The sequence below is a fragment of the Leptodactylus fuscus genome, chromosome 6, assembly GCF_031893055.1.
Source record: "Leptodactylus fuscus isolate aLepFus1 chromosome 6, aLepFus1.hap2, whole genome shotgun sequence".
NCBI classification, from domain to species: domain Eukaryota; kingdom Metazoa; phylum Chordata; class Amphibia; order Anura; family Leptodactylidae; genus Leptodactylus; species Leptodactylus fuscus.
This window is the reverse complement of record NC_134270.1, coordinates 131,340,301-131,367,887: the sequence shown is the minus strand read 5'-3', so window position 1 is coordinate 131,367,887 and position 27,587 is coordinate 131,340,301. Positions and strand designations below refer to the sequence as shown.

At 41.2% G+C, this 27,587-nt stretch overlaps 1 protein-coding gene across 1 annotated transcript in view; it reads left to right on the top strand.

Moving 5' to 3' along the window:
- Nucleotides 1–27,587, top strand: part of UQCC1 (ubiquinol-cytochrome c reductase complex assembly factor 1) — an 81,413-nt gene that overhangs the window by 21,532 nt on the left and 32,294 nt on the right. The window contains exons 4-7 of the mRNA XM_075277269.1: nucleotides 1,531–1,638; nucleotides 10,862–10,934; nucleotides 12,174–12,231; nucleotides 20,899–21,007. Of these exons, the coding sequence (XP_075133370.1) occupies nucleotides 1,531–1,638; nucleotides 10,862–10,934; nucleotides 12,174–12,231; nucleotides 20,899–21,007 (348 nt within the window). The remainder of the gene's footprint in view (nucleotides 1–1,530; nucleotides 1,639–10,861; nucleotides 10,935–12,173; nucleotides 12,232–20,898; nucleotides 21,008–27,587) is intronic.

Sequence of the window (27,587 nt, the reverse complement as noted above, 5' to 3'; positions counted from 1 at the left end):
CTTCCTTCACTTACAAGGTTTTTCCTGCACTTTCCTTCTCAAACCGACATTCACTGTAAAATCTTTGCTGAATTCCGTCTTTGTCTTCCAAGACGGATTGTCTCAGATAACAGTTTACAATTGTAAAACCAAAGAAATTTCCGGCACTCAATGGGTATGCTTCCAAAGGTGAAAATTTATTTTAACAAAAAACGTTTCTGTCTAGAAGACCTTCGTCAGTTTGTCGGTAGGAGATATGAGTAGTAGGAAGCCAAATGTGGTCATGTGGGAAATCCAGAAAATGAAGATGTGCACATCTTCATTTTCTGGATTTCCCACATGACCACATTTGGCTTCCTACTACTCATATCTCCTACCGACAAACTGACGAAGGTCTTCTAGACCGAAACGTTTTTTGTTAAAATAAATTTTCACCTTTGGAAGCATACCCATTGAGTGCACATCTTCATTTTCTGGATTTCCCACATGACCACATTTGGCTTCCTACTACTCATATCTCCTACCGACAAACTGACGAAGGTCTTCTAGACCGAAACGTTTTTTGTTAAAATAAATTTTCACCTTTGGAAGCATACCCATTGAGTGCACATCTTCATTTTCTGGATTTCCCACATGACCACATTTGGCTTCCTACTACTCATATCTCCTACCGACAAACTGACGAAGGTCTTCTAGACCGAAACGTTTTTTGTTAAAATAAATTTTCACCTTTGGAAGCATACCCATTGAGTGCCGGAAATTTCTTTGGTTATACTAATATGGCGGTGAGAGGCCATTTCCGAGCACCAGCATAACACCGAGTGACGGTTCATTATTTGTAGAGTTTACAATTGTAAGAAGGAGGGATGAGAGGCTGAATAAAAAAAAAAGTAGATACACAGACTAACAGACTCTGCTGCAGATAGTAGTAAGCTTTGTGTCTCACTTCATTTGCTTTTGATTACATGAATACTTTTGTTTACTTCTCTTAAAGGGGTAGTCCAGTTTCAGCATAGTTCCTCATGGTTTTACTTCCAGTATGTTTACTTCTAGTGGATAAAAAACAAACAGTCCATAGTCATGTGATGGACAGTCTATGGTCATGTGATGGACACACATGCACAGCTTGGTACCAGTCTGACTATTGTGCTATAACGAACTTTGCACCAGAGTGTCCATCACATGACCATGTACTGATCTTTTTTTAAATTTTCTTTACTATGAGCAAACAAAAAGCCATAGCAAGCCGAGATCTAGAAAACCGTTAGGAATTGATATGAGAAGTATATAGAAAAATTGTTTGTATGTTATACAAAGAACATTTATTTACAACATTTATTTGTTGAAACTGGACAACCCCTTTAAATGTCCTACATAGTGCTGCTTCTGAGTGTGCTGAAAAAAAACCTACAAAAATATGCAGAATATAAGAATGTCTGTATGTAGTATTACTTTTTGTGGTACAGGTCATTTTTTTCTTTAACATTTTTTGCTGTATATGTATACTGTATAAATTGAAATGTGCTTTTTTAATTTTTTTCCCTGCTCTAGAACACTGACACAAAAAGTGACCTTCAACCATCAGAAGAAGAGGTTGGAACATTTACCAGGATAATCGAGGCAATGGGCTTTACTGGACCACTGAAATATAGCAAATGGGTGAGGGGAAAAGAACGATCCTTTGTAAAAGGGCTGATTTTCTATCTTTCTCTTATGTGCAACTTCAGATCTGGGACCTCGGTGGGATGCATGCATTCAGTTTTTTGACCCCAACTTATTGTCAGGGATACAGTTAATAAGACGGAAGAGTAACAAGTAAATGTTAACATTTTGAACATTCTGACAGCTGAAAAATAGAAACCAAGTAAACTACCCTATAGTAGCTGTACATTGAGGCCATCATACATTGCTGGAGCAAATGTCTTACTATCTTCACCAACATTGCTCAAATTTGTCCTCTTTGGAGAATCATTACTTGTAAGAAAGGTCCCTTGAACACACAGGGAGAGATTTACAAGGCAAATGCGCTAGAATTTGGTCATCGTTGTGCCAAAAAATTGTCTAACATGTTGTGCAACACATTTATCAAATGTCTTATAAAAGTTTGAGACACTTCACTTTTAACAACTTATATGAAAAGAGGGCATAAAGCAATTTAAAAAGGAGCTGAGTTTAAGATGTATTACCTTTTGCAAAAAAAAAAAGCATCAAAAATAAATCTGTTGCTGTTTAAGACTGTCTAGTCTAAATTTACACTGTCTAAATTCTATTACTAAATCTACCCCAAAGTGTTCCGCTGCAAGACCTCTAGTGGTCAGTTGTAATCCATGGAAGAACCTGTTCAGATGGCTCATACTGCATCATACTGGTGCATCCTTCCTGTCATCCTTCCTTCCTTTCCTTCCTTCCCTCCCTCCCTCCATTTCCTTCCCTTCCCTCCCTCTCTTTCTTTCTTTCTTTCTTTCTTTCTTTCTTTCTTTCTTTCTTTCTTTCTTTCCTTCCTTCCTTCCTTCCTTCCTTCCTTCCTTCCTTCCTTCCTTCCTTCCTTTCCTTTCCTTTCCTTTCCCTTCCTTCCTTCCTTCCTTCCTTCCTTCCTTCCTTCCTTCCTTCCTTCCTTCCTTCCTTCCTTTCCTTTCCTTTCCTTTCCTTTCCTTTCCTTTCTTCCTTCCTGTCTTCCCTTCCTTCCTTCCTTCCTTCCTTTCCTTCCTTCCTTCCTTCCTTCCTTCCTTCCTTCCTTTCCTTTCCTTTCCTTCCTTCCTGTCTTCCTTCCTTCCTTCCTTCCTTCCTGTCTTCCTTTCCTTCCTTCCTTCTTTCCTTTCCTTCCTTCCTTCCTTCCTTCCTTCCTTCCTTCCTTCCTTCCTTCCTTCCTTCCTTCCTTCCTTCCTTCCTTCCTTCCTCCCTTCCTTTCCCTTCCCTTTCCCTTTCCCTTTCCCTTCCCTTCCTTTCTTGATTCCTTTCTACCCTTCTTCCCTTCCCTCCCTCCATCAGATTTCTGTTCCTTATTACATCTGTAACTTCTGGCCCCGGGAGCTCCCATTTAAAGCTAAGGTCCTACATTGCAGAAAAACTACTTTTTTTTGTTGCAGATCTTGCTGCGGTTTTTGGAGCCAAACCCAGGAGTGGCTACAGAAGGCATGGAAAATATAAAGGGAACACATAACACACTGGCTTTGGCTCAAAAATCCCGCAGCAAAATCTGCAACAAAAAAGTAGCTTTTCCGCAATGTGGGTCCTCAGCTTAACTTCTGCTATCTATATTACTTTGTATTCTTATTTTGTAGAGAGGCTTTGGGCCCCCTCCAGGGCCTGGTAGTAATTGCTACATCTGCACACCCCATAGCTGCACCCCTTATTCCGTAATAGGGTTTATGAAAAGAGATTTTATAGGGTAGACAACCCCATTTGACGTTGCCTAGCTGATCAGTACCGTCCCATGGATTGGTATTAATCATCTAGAGTACACGGTTACTGTTAGGTGATGTTGCTTGAGCGCTGTATGGGGCCTTTCACACTTCTGTAAGCAAGATGACTGATGCATTTTTTTTTCTCCTTTTTAGTTTTTTAAGACATGAAACACTGTATATAGAAAGGGAACATTCGCAGAAGCCTAGACATAGCGAGAGCTAATTGTGCCTGACGTTGTGGATATGTTTTTCCTCAAAGTCAATGCATTAAAACAAAGTAAAGGAACATTTTTTTTCTTATTCTGCAGACGCTTATTGTACATGTGACAACTTTTATTTCGGTAAAGGAAAATAAAATGAGGCAACGCGACGCACATCATTTAATGAACGTCTGCACAAACGTTTATTCGAAAATAAAGCAAATATCAGTTTTAGGATTTTTTTTTTAAAGCGCTGCTTAATGAAGTATGCAGTGTGTAAGCTGTGTAGGACATCTGTTCTTTGTGGTTTTGTGGCATCTGGCATCCGCTAAATGCTGACATTTTAACTCCTTTTAAATAAAGGTTAAGTGATTTAATAAAAACTTTGGGTCCAGATTTTGCCATTTTGGGTGCGTTGAATCAGACTGTGTATTTTATTCCCTTTATACCATTCAGGGAACTTTCCTTCCCAATTTACATATTGAGTCTAAATTCTGATGACTAAATGCAAGGTGTGCGGTGGCGTATGAGGATCTCTGTGGGGTTACCTCACTAGTTTCTGGATTTAGTGACACGGCTTGTTATTGCCGTGTAGGTAAATGTAATGGATTTATTTGAAATAATAAGGGATGTCGCTAAGACACCTCCTTGTTAAATATTCAGGGAAGGTTTAGGTAATGGACGAGGGTTTCCAGTCTGAAACACATTTTATTTCACCATCCGGCGTGGATCCTAGCCTTGGCGCATCAGCTGAGAGCAGTGGTGCAGCCTTTGCCAGTCATCCATTTAAAATGACATATTATTTAATCCATATTTTTAGGAAGAATATAGAATATTTAAAAAAATAAATTACCATCCTGACTCCATAGCGTCTCTGTTTAAGGACTATTACACTAACTTATATAATCTCCCCTCTCGTTCATGTATGGCTCCGACTTCACGAGCCGATGCTTTACGAGCGCACTTGGAGGCTTGCCCCTTGCCCAAACTCTCCTCTGCCGCAGTTGCCGCTTTAAATGCCCCCATCACAGTTGACGAGATTAGCTCCACTCTTAAGGAACTTCCCAACGGCAAAGCCCCAGGCCCGGATGGTCTCACATATCTTTATTATAAAACGTTTCAGACAGATCTACTCCCACATATGTGTCGCCTCTTTAACTCATTCCTAGAGGGTGCCCCTATCCCCCAGTCCATGCTCCACTCCCATATTACCTTAGTCCCTAAGTCCCGTAAGGATCACCAAGATTGCTCTATCTCCCTATAGCATTACTGAATACTGATCTGAAACTTTTTACTAAGGTTTTAGCCAATAGACTTAGCGCTTGGCTCCCTTCTCTGATCCATAAAGACCAGGTGGGCTTCATCCCCTGTCGTCAGGGGGGAGACAACACCAGAAGGACAGTGGATCTGATTGAGGTGGCCAATCGTTCTGTGACCCCCACCCTTCTTTTGAGCCTTGATGCAGAGAAGACCTTTGACCGCCTGGACCGGTCATTTATGAGAGCCACTTTGGCTTGTCTGGAGCCTTTCTCACGGCAATTGAGTGGCTGTACTCCTGCCCCACTGCAGTGGTGAAACTCCCTAATTTTGTTTCAGCTCCGTTCCCTATTCGTAATGGGACCCATCAAGGTTGCCCTTTGTCCCCTCTTATTTTTGCTTTATGTATTGAGCCCCTGGCAGCCCAGATCCGAGCCAACCCTGATATTTCAGAGGTGCTAGTTAGGGATAAACCTTTTAAAATTAGCCTGTTTGCGGATGACGTCTTACTGACACTTACTAACCCTCACTTTTCCCTTCCCAACCTTCTCCAAGTCCTTAAGATTTATGGAGACTACTTGGGTTATAAAGCTAATCCTACAAAGACTGAATCCCTCCCTTTCAATATCCCTACCGCTGATTTATAATTACTTAATTATCCTAGATTATTTAACGAATTGAGAGCTCTCTTGGATAAGTAGCGCCCCCTTCCTATTTCGCTTATTGGCCGCATTAACGTGGAATTGTGCTCCTTTCAAAAATCCATCTTTAAATTTATCTGGAACGGTAAACGACACCGTATCCCCTGTTTGGTGATGCTTTCTGGTAAGGGGGGGGGGCTTCGTTACCGCATGTCCTGCATTACTACTGGGCTGCTCACCTGCGATGCCTGCCATTTTGGTCTGCTCCTAAAGCCTACACAAAATGGGTCGAGATAGAAAAACTTTGGTTGACTTCGATACACCCTAATGCGCTCCTGTGGTCCCACCTCTCCCCCCTTCCCTCCGCTCCCCTTCTGGGCCCCATACGCTTTACGAGAGCTATTTGGCTCACCTGCTCTAAAATTTTCCCCTTGGCCTCCCAGTGTTCCTCCATGATTTCGTTCCTGTATAATCCCCTTTTTCCGGAGGGACTTACATCATCCATGGTTCGTCCTTGGAGTGGGTCGGGTCTTTTCCACATTGCTGACCTGATCGACCCTCTGAAGTTGGAGCTCAGACCCTATGATTATTTTGTATCCGACCTGCACTTACCTGCCTCAGAATGGTTGCACTACCAGCAAATTGCCCATTTTATGCTGACCCGCTTTGGCTCCCTGAGGGTGTCCCCACCATCTGCTTTTGAAAAACTCTGTCGAGCGGGTACCTCCACGGCTGGCCTTATCTCTAGTATTTACGGACTCCTTTCTGTGTATGACAAACAGGTTCCCATTTTACATAAATATGTGGTAAAATGGTCCGGAGCACTGAATAGGCAGATCTCGCTGAACCAATGGCGAATTATCTGGTCTCGGGCGGCCAGATCTTCCACCTGCGTTACATTCTGTGAGACCCAATATAAATTGCTCATGCACTGGTACCATACCCCTGCCTTGTTTCATTCTCTAAATCCTAGCATATCTCTCCAGTGTTGGAGATGCCGGGCAGGGGTTGGTACCTTGTATCGTATCTTTTGGGAATGCTCAGAGATCCGCCCCTTTTGGTCGGAGGTCAAGTCCCTTACAGACGCTCTTTTTATTCATGGGGTTCCCTTGGACCCTCTTTTATATCTGCTGAACCTCTACTCACTTAGGCAAACACACTTCTAAATTGTTCCTTTATCTTTGCACTGCTGCAAAGACACTTATTGCCCTCCGCTGGTGGAAATCCTCTCTCCCATTATGTGCGGATCTTATAGCCCGAGTAAAGGATGTCCGTAGCATGGAAAATCTGACGGCCATGCTCAATCGTACTGTCGAGGCGTTTCAAGCCGTATGGTCATCATGGGATGCCTGTTGTGTCTTAAATGGTCTCTGACTCCCCCCCACCACCCTCTTTCCTTTCCCCCCTTTCTCTCCATTTTTCCCCACACTCACATTTTATGTTTTGTATGCATCATTGGATTCTTGGATCCTATATGCTCTGTTATTCGTTAATATGTTTTATGCCTTTCTTTATTATTGTACTTTGCTCTTTGTAAAAGTTTTCAATAAAAATTACAGTTCAAAATAAATAAATTAATTAAATAAATAAATCAAAATAAATAAATCAGCATTTTTTTTTCCTTAAATTTATCTCGAACCTAGAAACAAAAAAATTGTGGTTTTCACTTTGGCCACTAGAGCGTTCACAACAGGCAGACTTCCTCTTTTCCGTAGCGCAGATTTCACCTCTACTGTGCAGGGGAAGGGTATGTTATCAAAATCACCTTCTTATCAGTCGAAGAACGGGTCTCAATAACTGTTTTATATTACTGAGAGCTCTGTTCATACTGTGTCTATGTACTATAGGTAGGATATGTGGTGTGCCCAGCACTATTTTAGTTTAATTTGGAATTGGTGGAGATCCGTCATGGTCATGTATATTCTTAAAGAGAGTTTGCAGCACTCAAGTAAAAGCAATTAGGTAATAATCATTAGGACTACACTACAGTAACAGTCTTTAGAGTGTTCCAGTCTATTGACCTTCTTCAGCAAGTATCTGGAGTATTGGATGTCAGCAGTATAGTGTAGCCTGATGTTTAATAGCCAAACACAACCCCCAGAAAAGGCACAGCCCCCCTCCCATAATAGCGAGGTAGAACTCCCATATAACAGCTATTATAATCCTCACAATGTCTTGTCTCATACACATCTGATATACAGTTCTGTGCATTACTGATCTAAGGATAAGTATTGCCAATACTAATAAGATATTCACAACATGCAGAAAGAACAAAACACATCTTCATATTGGAAATCCAGTTTATGTGATGCAGGTAGGAAGTGACAAGCTTCTTCCGCTTCTTCCATCTCTATATACAGTAGGTAGAGGATGAGACACATGCTCAGTAGTGAATAGTCAGCTCTAATCTATAGACACTAATATACTGTGCCCACACATGACAATTTATAGAGCTGTCATTCACTGCTTGGACAAACAGCGTTATAGAAGATGTTTTCCTTTAGAACACTTAAAAAAATAATAAAAAAATGGACGCCAAGAAAATATAAGTTAATAAAAGTAAAAAAATATATATATATATTTTAATCAGTAAAAAATTTAAACGGTTACATTATATAAAGAATAACTTTTTAAATTAGAACATTGATATGATGTCCGAATAAATTAAACTAGGGAATATAAATGTATCTACTAAGCCAGGGTAGGCAACCTTCTTGAGGTCAAGATAAGGGTGAGGGTTTTTAGATCTACTTGGTGAGTGGTGACATGAACTTGGAGGGAATGGTGTGCAAGTTATTGGGACACGGTCACTGGATAGTCATTACTAAATACTTTACATTTAGTACTATAGAACACCCAGGAGAATCTGGTGCTGATCAGTGGCTTGCATGGGACCTCTTTAGTAAATCCAGATGTTCTCTCTCTTTAACTTATCCATTCTAGGTAGACCACCATGAATGCGTCTTCCAGTCGTGAATTGTCTTCTGCAGATATTGAACAAATAGCCACAAAGTTATTCTTCCAGTAAAAGTGCCCCATATATACACCTCCCAACTTGGAATAAATGGAAATGGGATAATAATAGGCTGCACAGATCTATTCCAAGAAAACCCTTCTGTTCCACTAGTATAGTGCAAGAGCACATTGACCTGGAGAAGAGGGTGGGGGATTCATAGAGTACCTCAGGCTATTTTTCACCTGTTGGAAAATGCCGAGATTTTCTCACAATGTCTTTCGTGGTTGCAGGCGTCTAACTTGGCTGTTTGACTGGAATAGTAGTCTCCCTTCCTTGTGAGCCCTTCTGGCTTTCTCTACTAATGTCACAGTGTAGAGTAGACAGCCAGTGGAAGGAGACGCTGGTATACAGTGCCTACAAGTAGTATTCAACCCCCTGCAGATTTAGCAGGTTTACACATTCTGAAGTAACTTGGCATTGTGACATTTGGACTGTAGATCAGCCTGGAAGTGTGAAATGCACTGCAGCAAAAAAGAATGTTATTTCTTTGTTTAATTTTTTTTTAAATTGTGAAAAGTTTATTCAGAGGGTCATTTATTATTCAACCCCTCAAACCACCAGAATTCTGTTTGGTTCCCCTAAAGTATTAAGAAGTAGTTCAGGCACAAAGAACAATGAGCTTCACATGTTTGGATTAATCATCTCTTTTTCCAGCCTTTTCTGACTATTTAAGACCCTCCCCAAATTTGTGAACAGCACTCATACATGGTCAACATGGGAAAGACAAAGGAGTATTCCAAGGCCATCAGAGACAAGATCGTGGAGGGTCACAAGGCTGGCAAGGGGTACAAAACCCTTTCCAAGGAGTTGGGCCTACCTGTCTCCACTGTTGGGAGCATCATCCGGAAGTGGAAGGCTTATGGAACTACTGTTAGCCTTCCACGGCCTGGACAGCCTTTGAAAGTTTCCTCCCGTGCCGAGGCCAGGCTTGTCCGAAGAGTCAAGGCTAACCCAAGGACAACAAGGAAGGAGCTCCGGGAAGATCTCATGGCAGTGGGGACATTGGTTTCAGTCAATACCATAAGTAATGTACTCCACCGCAATGGTCTCCGTTCCAGCCCGTAAGGTACCTTTACTTTCAAAGTGTCATGTCAAGGCTCGTCTACAGTTTGCTCATGATCACTTGGACGACTCTGAGACAGACTGGTTCAAGGTTCTCTGGTCTGATGAGACCAAGATCGAGATCTTTGGTGCCAACCACACACGTGACGTTTGGAGACTGGATGGCACTGCATACGACCCCAAGAATACCATCCCTACAGTCAAGCATGGTGGTGGCAGCATCATGCTGTGGGGCTGCTTCTCAGCCAAGGGGCCTGGCCATCTGGTCCGCATCCATGGGAAGATGGATAGCACGGCCTACCTGGAGATTTTGGCCAAGAACCTCTGCTCCTCCATCAAGGATCTTAAGATGGGTCGTCATTTCATCTTCCAACAAGACAACGACCCAAAGCACACAGCCAAGAAAACCAAGGCCTGGTTCAAGAGGGAAAAAATCAAGGTGTTGCAGTGGCCTAGTCAGTCTCCTGACCTTAACCCAATTGAAAACTTGTGGAAGGAGCTCAAGATTAAAGTCCACATGAGACACCCAAAGAACCTAGATAACTTGTAGAAGATCTGCATGGAGGAGTGGGCCAAGATAACTCCAGAGACCTGTGCCGGCCTGATCAGGTCTTATAAAAGACGATTATTAGCTGTAATTGCAAACAAGGGTTATTCCACAAAATATTAATCCTAGGGGTTGAATAATAATTGACCCACACTTTTATGTTTAAAATTTATTAAAATTTAACAGAGCAACATAACTTTTTGGTTTGTAAGATTTATGCATCTGTTAATAAATCCTGCTCTTGTTTGAAGTTTGAAGGCTCTAACTTATTTGCATCTTATCAAACCTGCTAAATCGGCAGGGGGTTGAATACTACTTGTAGGCACTGTACATCGGAGACTGGAAGAGTTGGCCACATCCAGTAAGACACTAGGATAAGATATGTGCAGAGCCCTGGCAATGGGGTGTGGATAAAGCTAGTGGTTCTGTAACTTACTTTGGACCTGGTGGCAATGGACATGGTTCATAACCTCTGCACTTATCCGTTGCTAAATTGTCTGACAAGATGTCGCATGATGTATCACATAATCATCTTGAGATGTGCTGACTGGCCGAAAGGAATCATGTAATAAACCAGTCTCTTAGAGGGTGATCTTAGCCATGGGGCACTTTGATGTAACTTATCTGAGAAGTACTTGGCCTACAAACAATGAGAAACAGTCCTTTAGAATATTAGAAAATTATTTCCTTGCAAGTTTTGCCACAATGTGTATGAGTGCTGAAACTGACAGCAACTGTATCTTTTTCCTTTTCAGAAAATTAAAATCGCTGCTTTGCACATGTATACTTGTTGTGTGGAAAAAATAGACTATGATGAGTTTTTTGAAAGTAAGTTGTTGTTTTTTTTGTTGGGGGGGGCAAGTTTTGTAATACAATAACACATATTATAGTTTTCTGGCAGAAGCAATTCCCCACAGTATATTATTAGTGGCCTTTTTTGAGTGCAGGAATGAGATCATCATAGAACGTACTATGTGAATACACCCCAAAACAGCAAATGTACTCTTTTACACATCCGCATACAAGGGAACTCTCTATGACAAGCACCTACAAGATATTCTTTGGGGTATGTTATTGGTACTGATAGAATGCAGACATGTTTTTTGTGGTCAGTAAAAACTACTATTGTGATCTGCATGTAGCCTTAAAGGGGTTGTCCTGGACTAGAAAAATATGACTGTTTCCTTCCAAACCCAGCACCACACTTGTCCACAGTTTGGGTTTTTCCTGTCTTTGATATGGCAGCTCATACCCATTCACTTTAATTTATCTAAGCTGCAGTACTGGGCACAACTGGCAGGCATAACATTGACTTTGGAAGAAGGCAGCCATGTTATTTTAATTTTTGACAAGCACACTAAGTCTGATTAACATTTCTGTTACTGCAGTCTGGGCTAGCTAATCTGTCCCTTATGGAAATACCTAAAGGTTAAGGTAACATCCTGCAGCTAAAGAGTGCTGCAGGTAAAACTGTGGCTGCAACGCATCGCAGTTTTTTGCACAGCGCTTTTCAAAGAAAGTCCACAGTTTTCCTCTCTGGACTTTCTGCTTCAACTATACCTATAGAGAAACTGCAACGTTCCCGAAGGTATAATTGACATGTTGCGATTTCCAAAACCGTGACTATTTTGGGAAATCACAGTGTGTTCACTGCACGTATTTTTCCGCAAAGCGGGGATGGGATTTGCTTGTGTCAGAACTGTCATTGTTAAAGAGATGCAAAACTGATTTCATTTTGTAACCAAATAAAGTCAAAGGCAAAATCTTACCTTAAAGGGGTTGTCCAGGACTATGATACTGAACTCCACTTCCTCTTCTCAGGAAGTGACATCATCATCATCATGACAATGCTACAGCTCCTTAACCAAATTCATTTGAATGGGACTGAGCTGCAACATGGACATGTGGCCAAGAGATATGATGTTACTTCCCAAGAAGAGGAAGGGGAGCTGAGTATCTTCATCCTGAACAACCCCTTTAACTACTGATATGCTATTTTGGGATAAGCGCTAGGCATGACCCTATTAAAGACCTAATGGAAAACATTTTTTTTATTTTTGAATGCAGAATGCAACCTACCAGATACATTGAATTCCTGGTTTCTTGTGACCCAGCTACATGTATGGTAAGTAACAAGTCTTCTGCGTTTCAGTTGCTCTACAAACACTATAGGATCATTTTTACATTGTGTAGCAGCGCAGCTTCACTATTACAACACAACTCCTATTTAAAGGGGGTTCCTGGTCCCTAATGCATATTTCATACAGATAACCTGTCCATAGGATAGGTCATCAGTATGTTCTCTGTGATCATGAAGTGTGCATGGAGGTCTGGAAAACCCCTTTAAATGAATGGGAGCCAAGCTATTGTAGTGTCCTCGGCACAACACAGACCCATCTACGAAAGAGCTTATCGGTGTGAGGCCAAGTGCCAAACCCCCACTGATCTCAAATTATTCATCTGTAATGTAGAAGAAAAGACCCTTACCCTTCCCAAGACCATGAAAAAGAGACTGTATGGGGACCGTAGGGGACTCAGAAAGTCTGTGCAGTACACGAACTGTAATTGGAATTGTGTATTGCCTCATTTGCCCTGTGATGGTACTACATATGTATTGGACACTTGCTGATGGCTTCACTAACACATTGCAGCCGTGTCCGTGATCAGCTTCCCATCGGCGGACCCTTCTTAAACATATGGCTTTATGTGGACTCCCATAAAAGCTCTTTCCTGTAAGACTGAGAACTCGATAAAGAGATAGATATAGACTACAATAACTACATTAAGTTACTTAAAAGTGATTTCGCTGAAATATCCCTGCTGGGATTCTCAGTGCAAGTTGTCAGTAGACTAGACTATAAGAGTTATTACACTGACATTTATGTTACACCTAAAAAATACACACACAATTTTCCTAAATTGCAGATTTGTTGCTTGTGAAAATATTTAACACCCAGGCAATATTTTTCCTTTTCATCTGTGGAGTAAATAGCCAAAAAAAAATATTGTTTAATCTAGCATTATTGAAAAGGTCAGCGTATGTTGTGGCAAGGGGAAAGGTATATATCTTAATGTGTAACAGGAACCTCGCTGAAGTACATTCAAACATTTGCTAACATGCCGGCAAGAGCTAACACATCATAAATTGAGCTGATTACTGGGGTTGTCTTTAGCTGAAATGTATGGGGCCTTATTTAAACCCGGCAGTATTTTTAATGTCCTAGGTCGCCAAACTGTTTCCTTCTGGGCTGGAATCCCCCTGTCCAGCCGCAGAGATGGAATGCAGCGGTTTTCTGTTCATTTATCCCACCGCTGGGGTTATGATGTGATATTTGGAAATTTAGTTGACCTCCGAAGATTTTGATGGACTTAATGGAGTTTACATTTATATATGCTGAAGATTTTCAAAAAAATATTCCATCCTTATAATCGCCTAATTGTGCTGATCCAATTGTGCCGTCTGTAATTCTTCCTGACATGGAATTGCAATATGCCAGTGTCCCGTAGGTTATAATTTGTGAAATGTATTCAAGTACAGTTAATATACATCATTATTGGAGATTAATGTATCTAATAAATAAAAATTGCAATCACTGTAGATACGGTGCAACCAGAAATGTTGTATCTGAAGGACCTTTTACACAGGCAGATATTTGCTTGTAGGAACATTAGTTTCCTGATCGTTGCCCCTTGTAAAAGGCTGTGCGCACAGTCAAATATGAGCCAATACACGTGTTGGCTGATCACATACATTGTAGCATTAAAAATAATTGGCAGCAGCTCTTAAATTAGATATTTGGTAGGAGCAATTACCACCTTTGGGACACACGCATATGGGTAGAATGTAGTCCAAGCTCGTACCACAGTTGTGAGGGCAACAAGCAAGCTTAACCACCTCTCCAGTGAACTTAACAGAGACTTCATATTTTAGAATAGTAATAAAAATATAATTAATGTACCAGGAATCCTTCTAGTGGTGGTCCGGCAACTATAGTGTAGACTGAATGGGTAGGTGCTGGTGGGTTTTTTTGTAAAAGTGGATTTTTTCTTTTACTTTACTTTCATAGGAATTCAATAACTAGCTTTTTAATTAATTATGCTTAAAGGGATTTTCCGGGCAAAAATTGTTTAAAAAATAAATAAATGTCTGGTGCTATTAAAGGGTTAATAAATGTACCTATATACTTTTTTGTTTGTTTTGAGTGATTTCTGGGTGTGTCTGGGGGCCCCTAGTGTCTCCTACTTTTGTTTACATCCTTCTGTTTCCTGCTATGTAACTTCCTAACTCCTCTCACCTCGTCCCCTCCTTCCTCACTCCCCACCTCCCATACACCCCCTCTCTGTCTATCTATCCTTCTTATCCTAGCTATCCTATATGTCCTACCCTGCCTACTCAGCCCAACTCCTGACTCATATTACATACTTATCCTCCATGGTTTCTTCCTGTGACACGGCCTCTTCTCCTCCTGTACTGTTCCATCACCTCTACTGCACATGCATGAACATGCAGTAGAGGTGATTCACCGACAGCAGTGCGCGCACAATGCTAGGAGAAGAGCGCGCACCCTGCCAGCAAAGGAGGAGGACTTGTTTCACTGGAAGAAGCCGTGGATGGGTAAGTATGAGTGAAATGGGGAAACGGATCGTCACCGTAATATCAGAAACTGTCCCTGGGGCAGTCACATGACCACCCCAGGGATATGGGTAAATATATATTTTTTATTATTAATGTTATTTAGAAAGTAGGAGGGTGTTTAGATTAGTGTAGGGTTTTTAAAATATCCAGGAAAACGCCTTTAATGGTGTATTCCCATGACGCTTGTTCACTAACCTGCAGGCTGTTGTGCTCTCTTCACTTCCTGCTTTTCTCGGCACATAGGTGGGCGGGGTTTCACTTGCACGGGATTGGTTGTAAATGAATTACCACAGTGTGAAGCTGATGTAGCAGAGCTGGATTTGAGTCAGTTTGCATTACATACAGAGGTAATGGACTCCTTATCTCAGCCCTTATCAGCCAAATTCAATTAAACCGACTGATAAGAGCTCAGAAATCCCGGAGCTCTCACCTCCCCTATCTGAGAAGCTCTGCTACTTATCAGACACAAACAGCTCAGAGCTGCTCCCAGCCCCTCCCTCCCCCTATGAGAGCAGGCAGCTACATCACTTGACAAATGAACAGATAATCCTAAGGACCATAGAAACGGAGTGTAAACAATGAAGTGAATAAATTAAGATAGCGGCCAAACAAAGCAGTTTTCATAAAGAAATGCATTTAGGAAAAGTCTTAAATCCACATAAACTAGCAATATAGATAGGATCCTTGTGATGGGACAACCCCTTTAAGTCAAGTTTACATTAGTGTCAACTATCTGTTGTTCAGTTTTGTCAAAGGATCTGCACAACACAGTGATGGACGGCTAACATAGCGGTTACACAAAGATCCTGACAGACTCCACTGAATATAATGGAGTTCGCCAGGTGTCCATTGTTTTCAAACTGAAACCAGCAGACAAAAATCGCTGGTACAGAGATTTTGGTGCAAATGTAAGCGTAGCCTTGTATAATCTTTACTGCTTTTGACTTACCATGGCCTTTAAGGGAGTCCGGGTCAGAGCACAAGTTGTGTCTGCCCATGAACCATCTAGAATGGTAAGGTTACATTCAGTAAGAAACAATGTATGTGACCAAGGTCAGTAGGCCAAAGTTCTGTTTTTGTATATCCTGACCCAGACTCCAGCTGCCAAACCACAGACTCCACAGTCCTGCTTTTGTCCAGAATTAGAGGAGCTTTGCTACTTCTGTATGACCAGGGCTGTAAGTCATTTATGAAGGAGTCACAGCTGGAGTCTGAGATGGAGCTGAGGTCAGGCTATGGAAAAATAGACCTGGTCGCATACATTGTGTATCCCAGTACATTTCTTATCAGTTCCGTCAGATGTATCCCTACCATTATACACTGTCTGTGGGTAGTCACAACCCATTCCTTCTTACCTCTTCTGCCAGCCCATGCCACTTTGATGTGTTGTATTTGTATCGTTTAACTTTTGTGTTAGCGTTAGTCTGCTGGTGTAACTTGGTTAAACAAAAATCTCATTTTGCATGTGGAAAAAATTGCTAACCTTTTGCTAGCAAGGAACTGCGAGTGACTTTATTAAAATTTTGTAAACAGGAATGCAATGTTACCTTTGTGGTTTGACAATGATGAGTCAGACGTTTAATGTGTTACGGGTCTTGCGTTACGAACAGCACTGATTATAGTCGGGGAATTTTATGGACTGAGAAAATATACTTTTAAAATCCAGATTGCAGGTGCAGCAAAAAAATGCCATTTTCGCATAAAAATCATGAATTCCATGACCTCATTTTTATTTTTTTTTTAAGTTGATAAATTGGTACATAATGATACATCAAACATGCACCTTTCCTGCAACGTTGAGATCTCACAAAGTGATGTGATTTCACTTGGAAAAAGACACATGGGCGTAGCTTTGGCCTGATCACTCTGTATCTCAATATTCCATTGAATGGTTTGGAAAAGTATCCCCTATAGACAGGTCATTGCTCAAATGTTTACATGTCAACGGTCTGTTTGGCATTTATTCCTCCCAATTAAGATTTCTATTAACATTCAAGGGTCACGATGACATAGACTGTTTGCATGAAATTATGAAGACTTGGATATAAGTAAGTTTTTCTTCCTTAATGTCTTACCAAGGACATGGCATTCAGGGCACATAACCAAGCTAAGGAGGAGCCGTCACCACTTGGAGTTTTGCTAAATATTGCATTACCTCTGAAATAGCAACGTAAAACATGCCAATGTGTCATGCCATTCCTCTATTATTCATCCTAAAAATGTATGAATCCATTGTCATCTAGGCATTACCATTTCTCTGTCTTCCTTCACAATCAGCATCAATTTATTACACATTTCTAGGCGGATTAACAGAGGAAAAGCAAAATGTAGAGTTCTGCAAAAAACATTGCTCAAGAGTTGGGGAATACAGTTATTTGGTAACAAAGATGTCCGTAGTATGGCGGGCCCTCTTTCAGTTACATCACACTTATATAATTAAAGCAGCAGATCCACAGTGCAGGCTCCTGCAGTCCATCTTACTGTTACAATTACACTTTTCCTTTAGCATTGTGCATGCACAGACTGCTGTCAATCACTGCAGGTGGATGGGGGAGTCAGGACTCTCACTGCTGCACCTAGGAGTCCTTTTAGGATTTACTCTGCTCCTTACTCACAAATCCGGCTCCAAATAATTTAAGCCAATATATCACACAGCTCATCTTCTCTCTCTAACCCTATGTATCACAGAGCTCAGCTTCTCTCCTGCTGTCCTATAGATCCATATATATCACAGAGCTCAGCTTCTCTCCTACTATCTCATAGACCTATATATCACAAAGCTCAGCTTCTCTCCTACTATCTCATAGACCTATATATCACAGAGTTCAGCTTCTCTCCTACTATCTCATAGACCTATATATCACACAGCTCATCTTCTCTCTCTAACCCTACGTATCACAGCGCTCAGCTTCTCTCCTACTATCTCATAGACCTATATATCACAGCGCTCAGATTTTCTCCTACTATCTCATAGACCTATATATCACAGAGCTCAGCTTTTCTCCTATCTTATAGACCTATATATCACAGCGCTCAGCTTCTCTCCTACTATCTTATAGACCTATATATCACACAGCTCATCTTCTCTCTCTAACCCTATGTATCACAGCGCTCAGCTTCTCTCCTACTATCTCATAGACCTATATATCACAGAGCTCAGCTTCTCTCCTACTATCTCATAGACCTATATATCACAAAGCTCAGCTTCTCTCCTACTATCTCATAGACCTATATATCACAGAGTTCAGCTTCTCTCCTACTATCTCATAGACCTATATATCACAAAGCTCAGCTTCTCTCCTACTATCTCATAGACCTATATATCACAGAGCTCAGCTTCTCTCCTACTATCTCATAGACCTATATATCACAAAGCTCAGCTTCTCTCCTACTATCTCATAGACCTATATATCACAGAGTTCAGCATCTCTCCTACTATCTCATAGACCTATATATCACAGAGCTCATCTTCTCTTCTACTATCTCATAGACCTATATATCACAGCGCTCAGATTTTCTCCTACTATCTCATAGACCTATATATCACAGAGCTCAGCTTTTCTCCTATCTTATAGACCTATATATCACAGCGCTCAGCTTCTCTCCTACTATCTTATAGACCTATATATCACACAGCTCATCTTCTCTCTCTAACCCTATGTATCACAGCGCTCAGCTTCTCTCCTACTATCTCATAGACCTATATATCACAGTGCTCAGCTTTTCTCCTACTATCTCATAGACCTATATATCACAGAGCTCGTCTTCTCTTCTACTATCTCATAGACCTATATATATCACAGAGCTCAGCTTCTCTTCTACTATCTCATAGACCTATATATCACAGAGCTCAGCTTCTCTCCTACTATCTCATAGACCTATATATCACACAGCTCATCTTCTCTCTCTAACCCTATGTATCACAGCGCTCAGCTTCTCTCCTACTATCTCATAGACCTATATATCACAGAGCTCAGCTTCTCTCCTACTATCTCATAGACCTATATATCATACAGCTCATCTTCTCTCTCTAACCCTATGTATCACAGAGCTTAACTTTTCTCCTATCTTATAGACCTATAGATCACAAAGCTCAGCTTTTCTCCTACTATCTCATAGACCTATATATCACAAAGCTCAGCTTCTCTCCTACTATCTCATAGACCTATATATCACAGAGTTCAGCTTCTCTCCTACTATCTCATAGACCTATATATCACACAGCTCATCTTCTCTCTCTCTAACCCTACGTATCACAGCGCTCAGCTTCTCTCCTACTATCTCATAGACCTATATATCACAGCGCTCAGATTTTCTCCTACTATCTCATAGACCTATATATCACAGAGCTCAGCTTTTCTCCTATCTTATAGACCTATATATCACAGCGCTCAGCTTCTCTCCTACTATCTTATAGACCTATATATCACACAGCTCATCTTCTCTCTCTAACCCTATGTATCACAGCGCTCAGCTTCTCTCCTACTATCTCATAGACCTATATATCACAGTGCTCAGCTTTTCTCCTACTATCTCATAGACCTATATATCACAGAGCTCAGCTTCTCTCCTACTATCTCATAGACCTATATATCACAGAGCTCATCTTCTCTTCTACTATCTCACAGACCTATATATCACAGAGCTCAGCTTCTCTTCTACTATCTCATAGATCTATATATCACAGAGCTCAGCTTCTCTCCTACTATCTTACAGACCTATACATCACAGCACTCAGCTTCTCTCCTACTATCTTATAGACCTATATATCATACAGCTCATCTTCTCTCTCTAACCCTATGTATCACAGAGCTTAGCTTTTCTCTTACTATCTTATAGACCTATAGATCACAAAGCTCAGCTTTTCTCCTACTATCTCATACACCTATATATCACAGACCTCAGCTTCTCTTCTACTATCTTATAGACCTATATATCACACAGCTCAGCTTTTCTCCTACTATCTCATAGACCTATATATCACAGAGCTCAGTTTCTCTCCTGCTATCTTATAGTATGTCACAGATCAGCTTCTCTCATTTTATATTATAGACCTATATATCACAGAACACAGCTTCTCTCCGTTTATTACATGCTCCTCTCATATATGTTTGTCAAGTGGTGGTTACATATAAAACAACACTATAGAAGCACATCCAGATCTTGGGTTGTTAATGCATGGGATTAAGGGTAAGGTTTGGGTTTAATTTATGTTTGTTGTCTATGCAGGTAAGCAGGTACTGTAGGTTTCTGGTATGGATACTGGATTGGTATAGGTACACTATATTACACCAACATAGAAATAACATTTATTAAAAATATCATAAACAGTAACACAGTCCAACAAGGACAATACAAAACCTCTGTCAAAATGAGTCACAAAACACAGATGAAGAAACAAAAAGGGATGTGTAAATAATACCACGGAGGTGGTGAATAAATCAGTTTGGACAGCATGGTAACAAATACTGTCTGCAAACCCCCATGATATTATAAATGCACACTAAATGTGAGAGTAGGAATCACAATGAATGAATGCAAATAACCCGTCGTCCTATCGTGTTTCCCCAAGCACATTGCTTCATCCAATACCTCCATATAGTGTATCTTCAGTATAGCAGTACCTTCCAGACAACTAAAACCCTTATGCGTGGTCATTCCATTAGCGCTGTCAACAAGCCTTTCTTTAAATAATGGTGAATAGACCCAAGGTATGTATATTCATAGTTCATTTTAAAGGGCACATTGAAAAGTTCATGAATTTTCCACTTGCCAGCGAGCAACAACATAGACTGTTCCTGTTACAGGGTTATAATAAATAGCTAATAAGAAAATTACTTAGAATTAGGGCAAATTCTGGTTATAAAGTGCCTTGTGATGGCACAAATATTACAAATTGATCCTAAACACAATCCGTATTTCTTCTCACAATTTATATCCTGAAATCCTATATAAAAGTGACATAGAATATTATTACCAAACCCTTAAGAACGTGAAAGGTTGGAACATTACATTGCATTGATATTAAATAAATTCTTTTACAGTGATGTGTCCTATGATGATGTTACCCTTTAATGACTGAATGAATCCACAGATGGATTAAAATGAAGACTAGACATTGAAGGGCATTGGATTGACAGTAATGTGTTTTTGTAGGATGTGCCTGGTTCGAATGAAGCAGGAAGGACGAGCTGGAAAATACATGTGCAAATTTATTGTCTTTTCTATGTGGGAAGATGCTGAGCAGCGTGGGAAAGTCATGGGGGTGAGTTTTGTGTTATGCTGATCTATATCGCTTTTCACGATTCATTGTTTTATAACAGAACTCCATATATATATTGCTATTTCATGACATGGAAGGGGCCACATTGTCCATATGTTTATCATTATGCCAGGCAGAATAGTGCTGCATACTGCACTATTTGTACTGTGAAATCTGACACAACTGTCGACTGAGGCTCTGAATGGCGCATTTGATTGTAGTATGAATCCGGTGCAATCTGGATGTTTACCAGTTCCGGACTGCCCATAAAGTATCTACATCCAGGCAGTCCACTCTTAACTCTGCATGGACGTACCCGTATATCCAGTATTAATCAGGTGCACAAAATGGTGCAGCTGCAGAACTGGGGAGTTGGTTGTAACTCAATGAGCGTTGTATACACCAATATACGCCGCCATAGTGTGACTCCCCTCTGACCTAGTAGTAATGTCATCCACTGGGAACCAGAAACTGTAAAAGCTTCTGGGTCCTAGAGGACCTGGATCAGCTCTGCAGTTATGATCAGGAGGTTGTTTTCCTCATGTAACTTGGCCTAAGTATATTAGCCCTAAGTAGGGTGGGTTCACACCAGTGCCCGATCTCCGTTATGCAGGTTTCTGTTTTCTGTCGACAGAAGACGGAAACCAGCATTCAGTGTCCACCGGTGAGTGCCCGTGAGCATCTTCTGCTCTCCGTGGCAAAATCGTTTTTTTCCTGCATGTCCGGTTAGGAGGTCCAAGGAGATGGTGGTGGACTTTAGTAAACGGAGAGGTGCTCCGACCCCAGTGGAGATCCAAGGAACATGTATTGAGATAGTCAGGACCTATAAGTATCTAGGCGTGATCCTCAACAATAAACTAGACTGGGCTGATCACCTGGAGGCGCTGCACAGAAAGGGCCACAGCAGACTCTACCTGCTCAGGAGGCTGAGGGCCTTCGGAGTCCAGGGGACACTTCTTAGGGCCTTCTTCAACTCTGTGGTTGCCTCAGCCATCTTTTTCGGTGTGGCCTGCTGGGGGAGCAGTATATCAACGAGGGACAGAAATAGACTTGACAGGCTGATCAGGAGGGCCAGCTCTGTCCTGGGGAGCCCCTGGACCCAGTACAGGTGGTGGGTGACAGAAGGATACTGTCTGTGGTGACCTCCATGCGGGAGAACAAATCCCACCCCATGTATGGGACCCTGAAGGGACTTGGCAGCACTGTAAGTGACCGACTGCTTCACCCCAAGTGTGAGAAGGAGCGCTATCGCAAGTCCTTCCTTCCAACCGCGATCAGGCTGTATAATCTACATCAGACCAAACGAAGATCACTCCGCACAGAGAACTAATGATTATGACGATGACCATGAGGTCTTCCTCTTTCTCTTCCTTTTTTTCCTTAGCTGCTATGGACTCCTAGTATATATCTGTATTACTATGCTGCTGTAACATGCTGAAATTTCCCCAATGTGGGACTATTAAAGGATTATCTTATCTTAAAAAAAAACAGTTTTGCCGCGGAGAGTAGAAGACGCTCACTGGTGGACACTTTTCAAACCCATTCAAATGGGTTTGAAAACTGCCTGCTTGTAAAAACATTTACTCATGGAAACTGGACAATCCCTTTAAATGTCAACTTGGCAGCTAGGTACAGTACCATCTCATCCTTGATATTCTGCTAAATAATCTAAGAGACCATGATTATACAGTTAGTGATGCTGAACTGATTCCATGAATTTCCACATAGAAAGCAATAACTAAAGATAATATTTGCTGAATTATATATAATGGGTAAATAGATACATGATAAAAGAAAAATAATATACCAGTGTGCTTCTTTAAATAAGGACTGTTTCTGCTCTTATCAGACTGGTGATCTGCTCCTCCTTCTCCCACTACTAAAGTGGCTTTCACTGTGAAAATCACTGCTCTATCTTTCATGAGAAGGACTGCAGGTCCTATAGAAGTATATGGAGAGAGTAGGGTGTTTCATTCCATTCCAGTGATTATAGAGCAGGTCAGATCTTGTTCTGTGCCATTGGTAAATAATGGAATGGAAGCCCCCACAGAACTGCATGCATCATGGAAGGCTCTCAGATGTCACACTGAGTTTCACCCGAGTGCATTCCGATGTAAAATCGCTATAAACTAATCAAAGTATGTTGTGGATCTGTCAGCACAGTTTACAATGATGTATTTCTTATTCAGGACTATTGCTCCATTCTTGTAAAAATCATCCTTTATCCCTATGCAAATAAGCAGAAAAGGGCTTTAGGGGCTTCACTATCTGCTGCTGCTAACTGCTGTTCATCTCTGCCCATTGTGCATGTCTGATGATGTCACACTGCACTCGGAAGTGAAAGAATTGGGTTCAGACGGGTGCAGATGTGTCATCATCAGACATTGGCAGTAGTTCTGTGTGCTAAGAGAGATGTCAGTCAACTAGTGGGAGTAGAGCTGAGCAGAAGTTAGCAGCAGCAGATAGTGAAGTCCATGGATGGGTATTAATGCTGCTAAAGCCCTTTTCTGCTCATTTGCATAGAGGAAAAAGGAAAGTTTTACAAGAATGTTGCAGCAGTCTTGAAAAACAAATACATCATTGTAAAATGTGCTGACAGCTCTACAAAATACTGTGATCAGTTTATATCTAAATTTTGTGCTGACAGACTCCCGTTAAGGCATAGAGTATATGGGGTGGGAAGGTAAAACTGAAAAACACAGCGGAAAAGCAGTCAAATGTGTTTTGGCTGCATTTTTGGAGCTGCTTTTCCACAACATGTGGCCTTGGCCTTAGGCTATATTATTTTATCCCTGGGCACCCCCTTTTAATAGAGCTCTGCTTGTTAAGGCTCCCAGTAATACATGGCTTTATCAGCGAAAAGCAGTCGCTGTAAGAACGCCTCAAGACGTAGGTGCATGTCTATGAGGCAGATAGGTGGAGGAACAGAATGTGGAAAGTAGAGGAACTGCAATCAGCCGGCGTCATTACTGAAAGAATATAATTATCACAAATGAATAGCGGAGTGTAAGTGCTTTACCAAATCACCGGCCAAAATACACTGACTCCCTTCTTCTTTACTTAGTACCAAAATGCAGTTCAGTGCAAATAAATGAATTGAGTTTTTCCGAAATCTGGCAGCGAGCAAGCCACGAGTAGAACCGTGTTTTTTTGTAAAAGATTAAGGAAAATTGGCAGAATTATGGGTAATCCTACACTATGTTGTCATTTTTGGCTACAGATACAGTAGAAAAGGAGTCCTATTTGTATCTTTTACTCTTCTTGGCCCTTTCATTCCAATTACCTTTTATCTTCCTTTTTAAATATATTTTTTTAGGACATTCATCCACAATAAACTGTGACAACTTGGGAAGTTTCCATGATGAAGGGCTTGTCTGCTACAATTTTCAGAAATGCTTGACACTGCTACTATGTTACTCCTCTGTGTATTTTGTCCATTTTTTTTCTATCCTGTCCACCCCTCCTAACACACGAGGGCAGAAATAGGGCAAAGTAATAATTTTTATTCACTTCTGAAAAGTTGCAGTAATAAAGAGAGCCTTGTTAACATCAGAGCGCGCGGCAGCCAGAGGTTTTCATAGGCCTATCATTGTTTGTTTTATCTGTCATTTGGAACCTCCTGAACTCTTAAAACATTGGCAAGAAAATCCTTTAACTGTTGGCCCGCTTCACCCCACGTACACAACCTGTTCTCGGAGCAAGTGTTCCTTTCATAGAGCAGAGACTGTGCTGCCTTGTTTAGTGTGCAACATTCGGGGATAGTGCTGAGTGTGTATGGACCTACATGAGGAGCAGTCGGGATGCACTTTAATGTTAATATTGTCTTTAGGGCATATGAGCATCATAATGGTGGGTCTCCCACTCGGGACCCCTTCTATGAGCCTGTATACCCTATGAGGGGAGGACTCCTTTTAACTGATATACACACTTCGCCAACCAATTTGTGTATTTCTCCAATGCATCTGATATAATAAAGAAGCAGTTTTGCAAATGATCTTTCAAAATCCTTCCAGATTATGTATCCAACACCTGCAATCTGCAGATCTATTGATTTCCAAGATTACAGATTACAAACAAACCCTGGTTGGAGTTTGATACTGCAGTCATACTGTATTAGACATATGTCAGACAAACCAGACTCTATACTTATAAATTTACCAGTAGTATTCGGACTATAAGACGCACTGGATTATAAGACGCACCTTTTTAGATGAGGAAAATAGGGGGAAAAAAATTTGAATTAAAAAATGGTAATATATTTAATATATGGGAGCTGTAGCTTTGCAACACCTGCAAAAACTGGTTTACATTGACAGGTGACCCTGCAGCTGTACGGGGATGCACAGCGTTTTTTTTTGCGGGGCCAGATGTACTTTTTAGTTCTACCATTTTGGGAAATGTCTATTGCTTAGATCACCGGCAAAATGGTGAAAACAAAACAACAGTTTGGTGCTTTTGATTTTGACAGGAAAAATATTAGTAGACCGGACATTTTTAGACTCAGGGATACCTAATGTATATGTGTTTCTAAGTAATTTTCTACTTTTATATTCTAGGGAAAGGAGGGATTTATAACTTTTATTTATTTTATTTTTTACAAACTTTTTCTTTTTTTTCTTTTTTTTTAAACTATTTTATTAACCCCAAATGGGGCTTGAACCTGCAATCATTTGATTGCAAGTCCCATAGACTGCAATACAAGTGTATTGCAGTCTATGGGAGATTCTGTACATTGTCATAGACCAGCCAGAATAGTAATATTGCTATGACAGGCCTGGGAGCCTTCAGTAGGCTCCCGGCTGTCATAAGAACAGGTTGGCTTCTGCGACTTCGTCACGCAGGAGCCAGCCTGCAACTTTAAGGGTATGGGGTCTTAGGGGCTAGTTTACACGGGGACATGGAGGAGGATTTTGACAGCGGAATCGACCTCATAATCCTCCTCCATACAATGTTAGTCTATGTGGACTGCTAGCTTTTTTTTTCTGCTAGCAGAGAAAAAGAAGCGACATGACCTTTCTTCAGGCGTTTTTCGCCTGAAGAAAGCAATGGAAGTGAATGGGAAGCGTTTTTTACCACGCGTTCTTTTGCAAAAAAAAGCGTCACGTTTTTTACAAAAAAAAGTGCGGTAAAAAACGCAATGTGTTTTTAGCGGCCCGTTCTCTTAAAGGATGGGAAAACTGCCTGGAAGCGGTTTTTACAAAAAAACGCTCCACAAACAGCGTGCCAAGGTCAAAAAAAGCTTCCTTATGGTGAGGCATTTTTAGGAGGAGGAATTTGAGTCAGTTCCTGACCAAATTCCTGAGCCAAACAACTCAGTGTGAACGCAGCGTTATGTATATAAGCTGATTGGTGCACTCAGGGGTCACACCTGTTGGAGCAATGGCATTTTTGTGGTCATTGCAAATCGCTGTCCATGGGACAAGTCTTTCTTTTTGTTTTGGGGGGTGACACTAGAAGTTGACCATAAAAGCCTATGAATGCTGCGGCAGGTGTGGCCTAATCCTGAGTGTAAAGGTTCTCAGTGTCACTAATGGGCCCTACAACAGCATATATGAGATTTAGGGTGCGTTCACACGATGTAACGTGCCGCGTGATCTGGCACATATACGGCGTGTGAGAGTTTGCGCGCTATAAAAGCTCCCATTCATTTCAATGGGAGTTAGGATCGTATATGCCGCGTTATTTTGCGGCTGTGATTTTGCGGGGTGAGACAACCTCGAAACGCGTCAGAGTTTTTTTTACTCTTTTGCACGTTTCTTCCTATTTTTCACCATGTGTGTTTTGTATCACGAAAATGGATATCGTTTTTAAGCATCATTAAAGGTTAATTTTTACTGAGCCTGAAGGACTGCGGACCATTTGTCTTTTCAATTTGTCCACATGGAATATTTCTCTTAAAGTCCGGAGAACTCATGGGTTGTGCACCGCTTCGGGACTCAGCATATGGTGAGTCGCAATGTGCACTCATTTTTCGCATTTGCCTTTAGCCTAAGGCTAAAGCCCCATATTGCAGAAGCGCAGCATTTTTTGTTGCAGATTTTGCTGCAGTTTTTTGAGCCAAAGCCAGGAGAAGTTTGAGCAGAGGGTAGAAGTATAACAGCTTCATACTTGCTTCCCATTCCTTTTGTAGCCCTTCTTGGCTTTGGCTCAAAAAAAAAAAAAAAAGCAACTAAATCTGCAACAAAAAGCTGCGTTTCCGCAACGTGGGGCTTTAGCCTAAATGTGATTGCACCTTGGATCTCACCTTTTTCTTTATGCACTAGTTTGCCACAATGCATCATTTCACTGTTGCACCATGTTGTATGTTGAGGGGGAACAAGGTCCTGTTCTCTTGATTGGTGATAGTCCAGAATTTGGACCCCCAGAGGTCTTACATTTATCTCCATCTCTCCTTTAAAATAGCTGATTTATGCACATGGAGGAGCTGGGGGCTCAGGGTGAAGGCGTTTGGGATTAATCCTGTATGATGGGGCGACCCTGGAATGCTTTTAGATTCTCAACTGCTATGAATGACTGGATAGTGGGATCCCCCGCAATGTAAACAAGAACTTGTCTGAAAGACCAGTGGCTACTCCCTACCCCA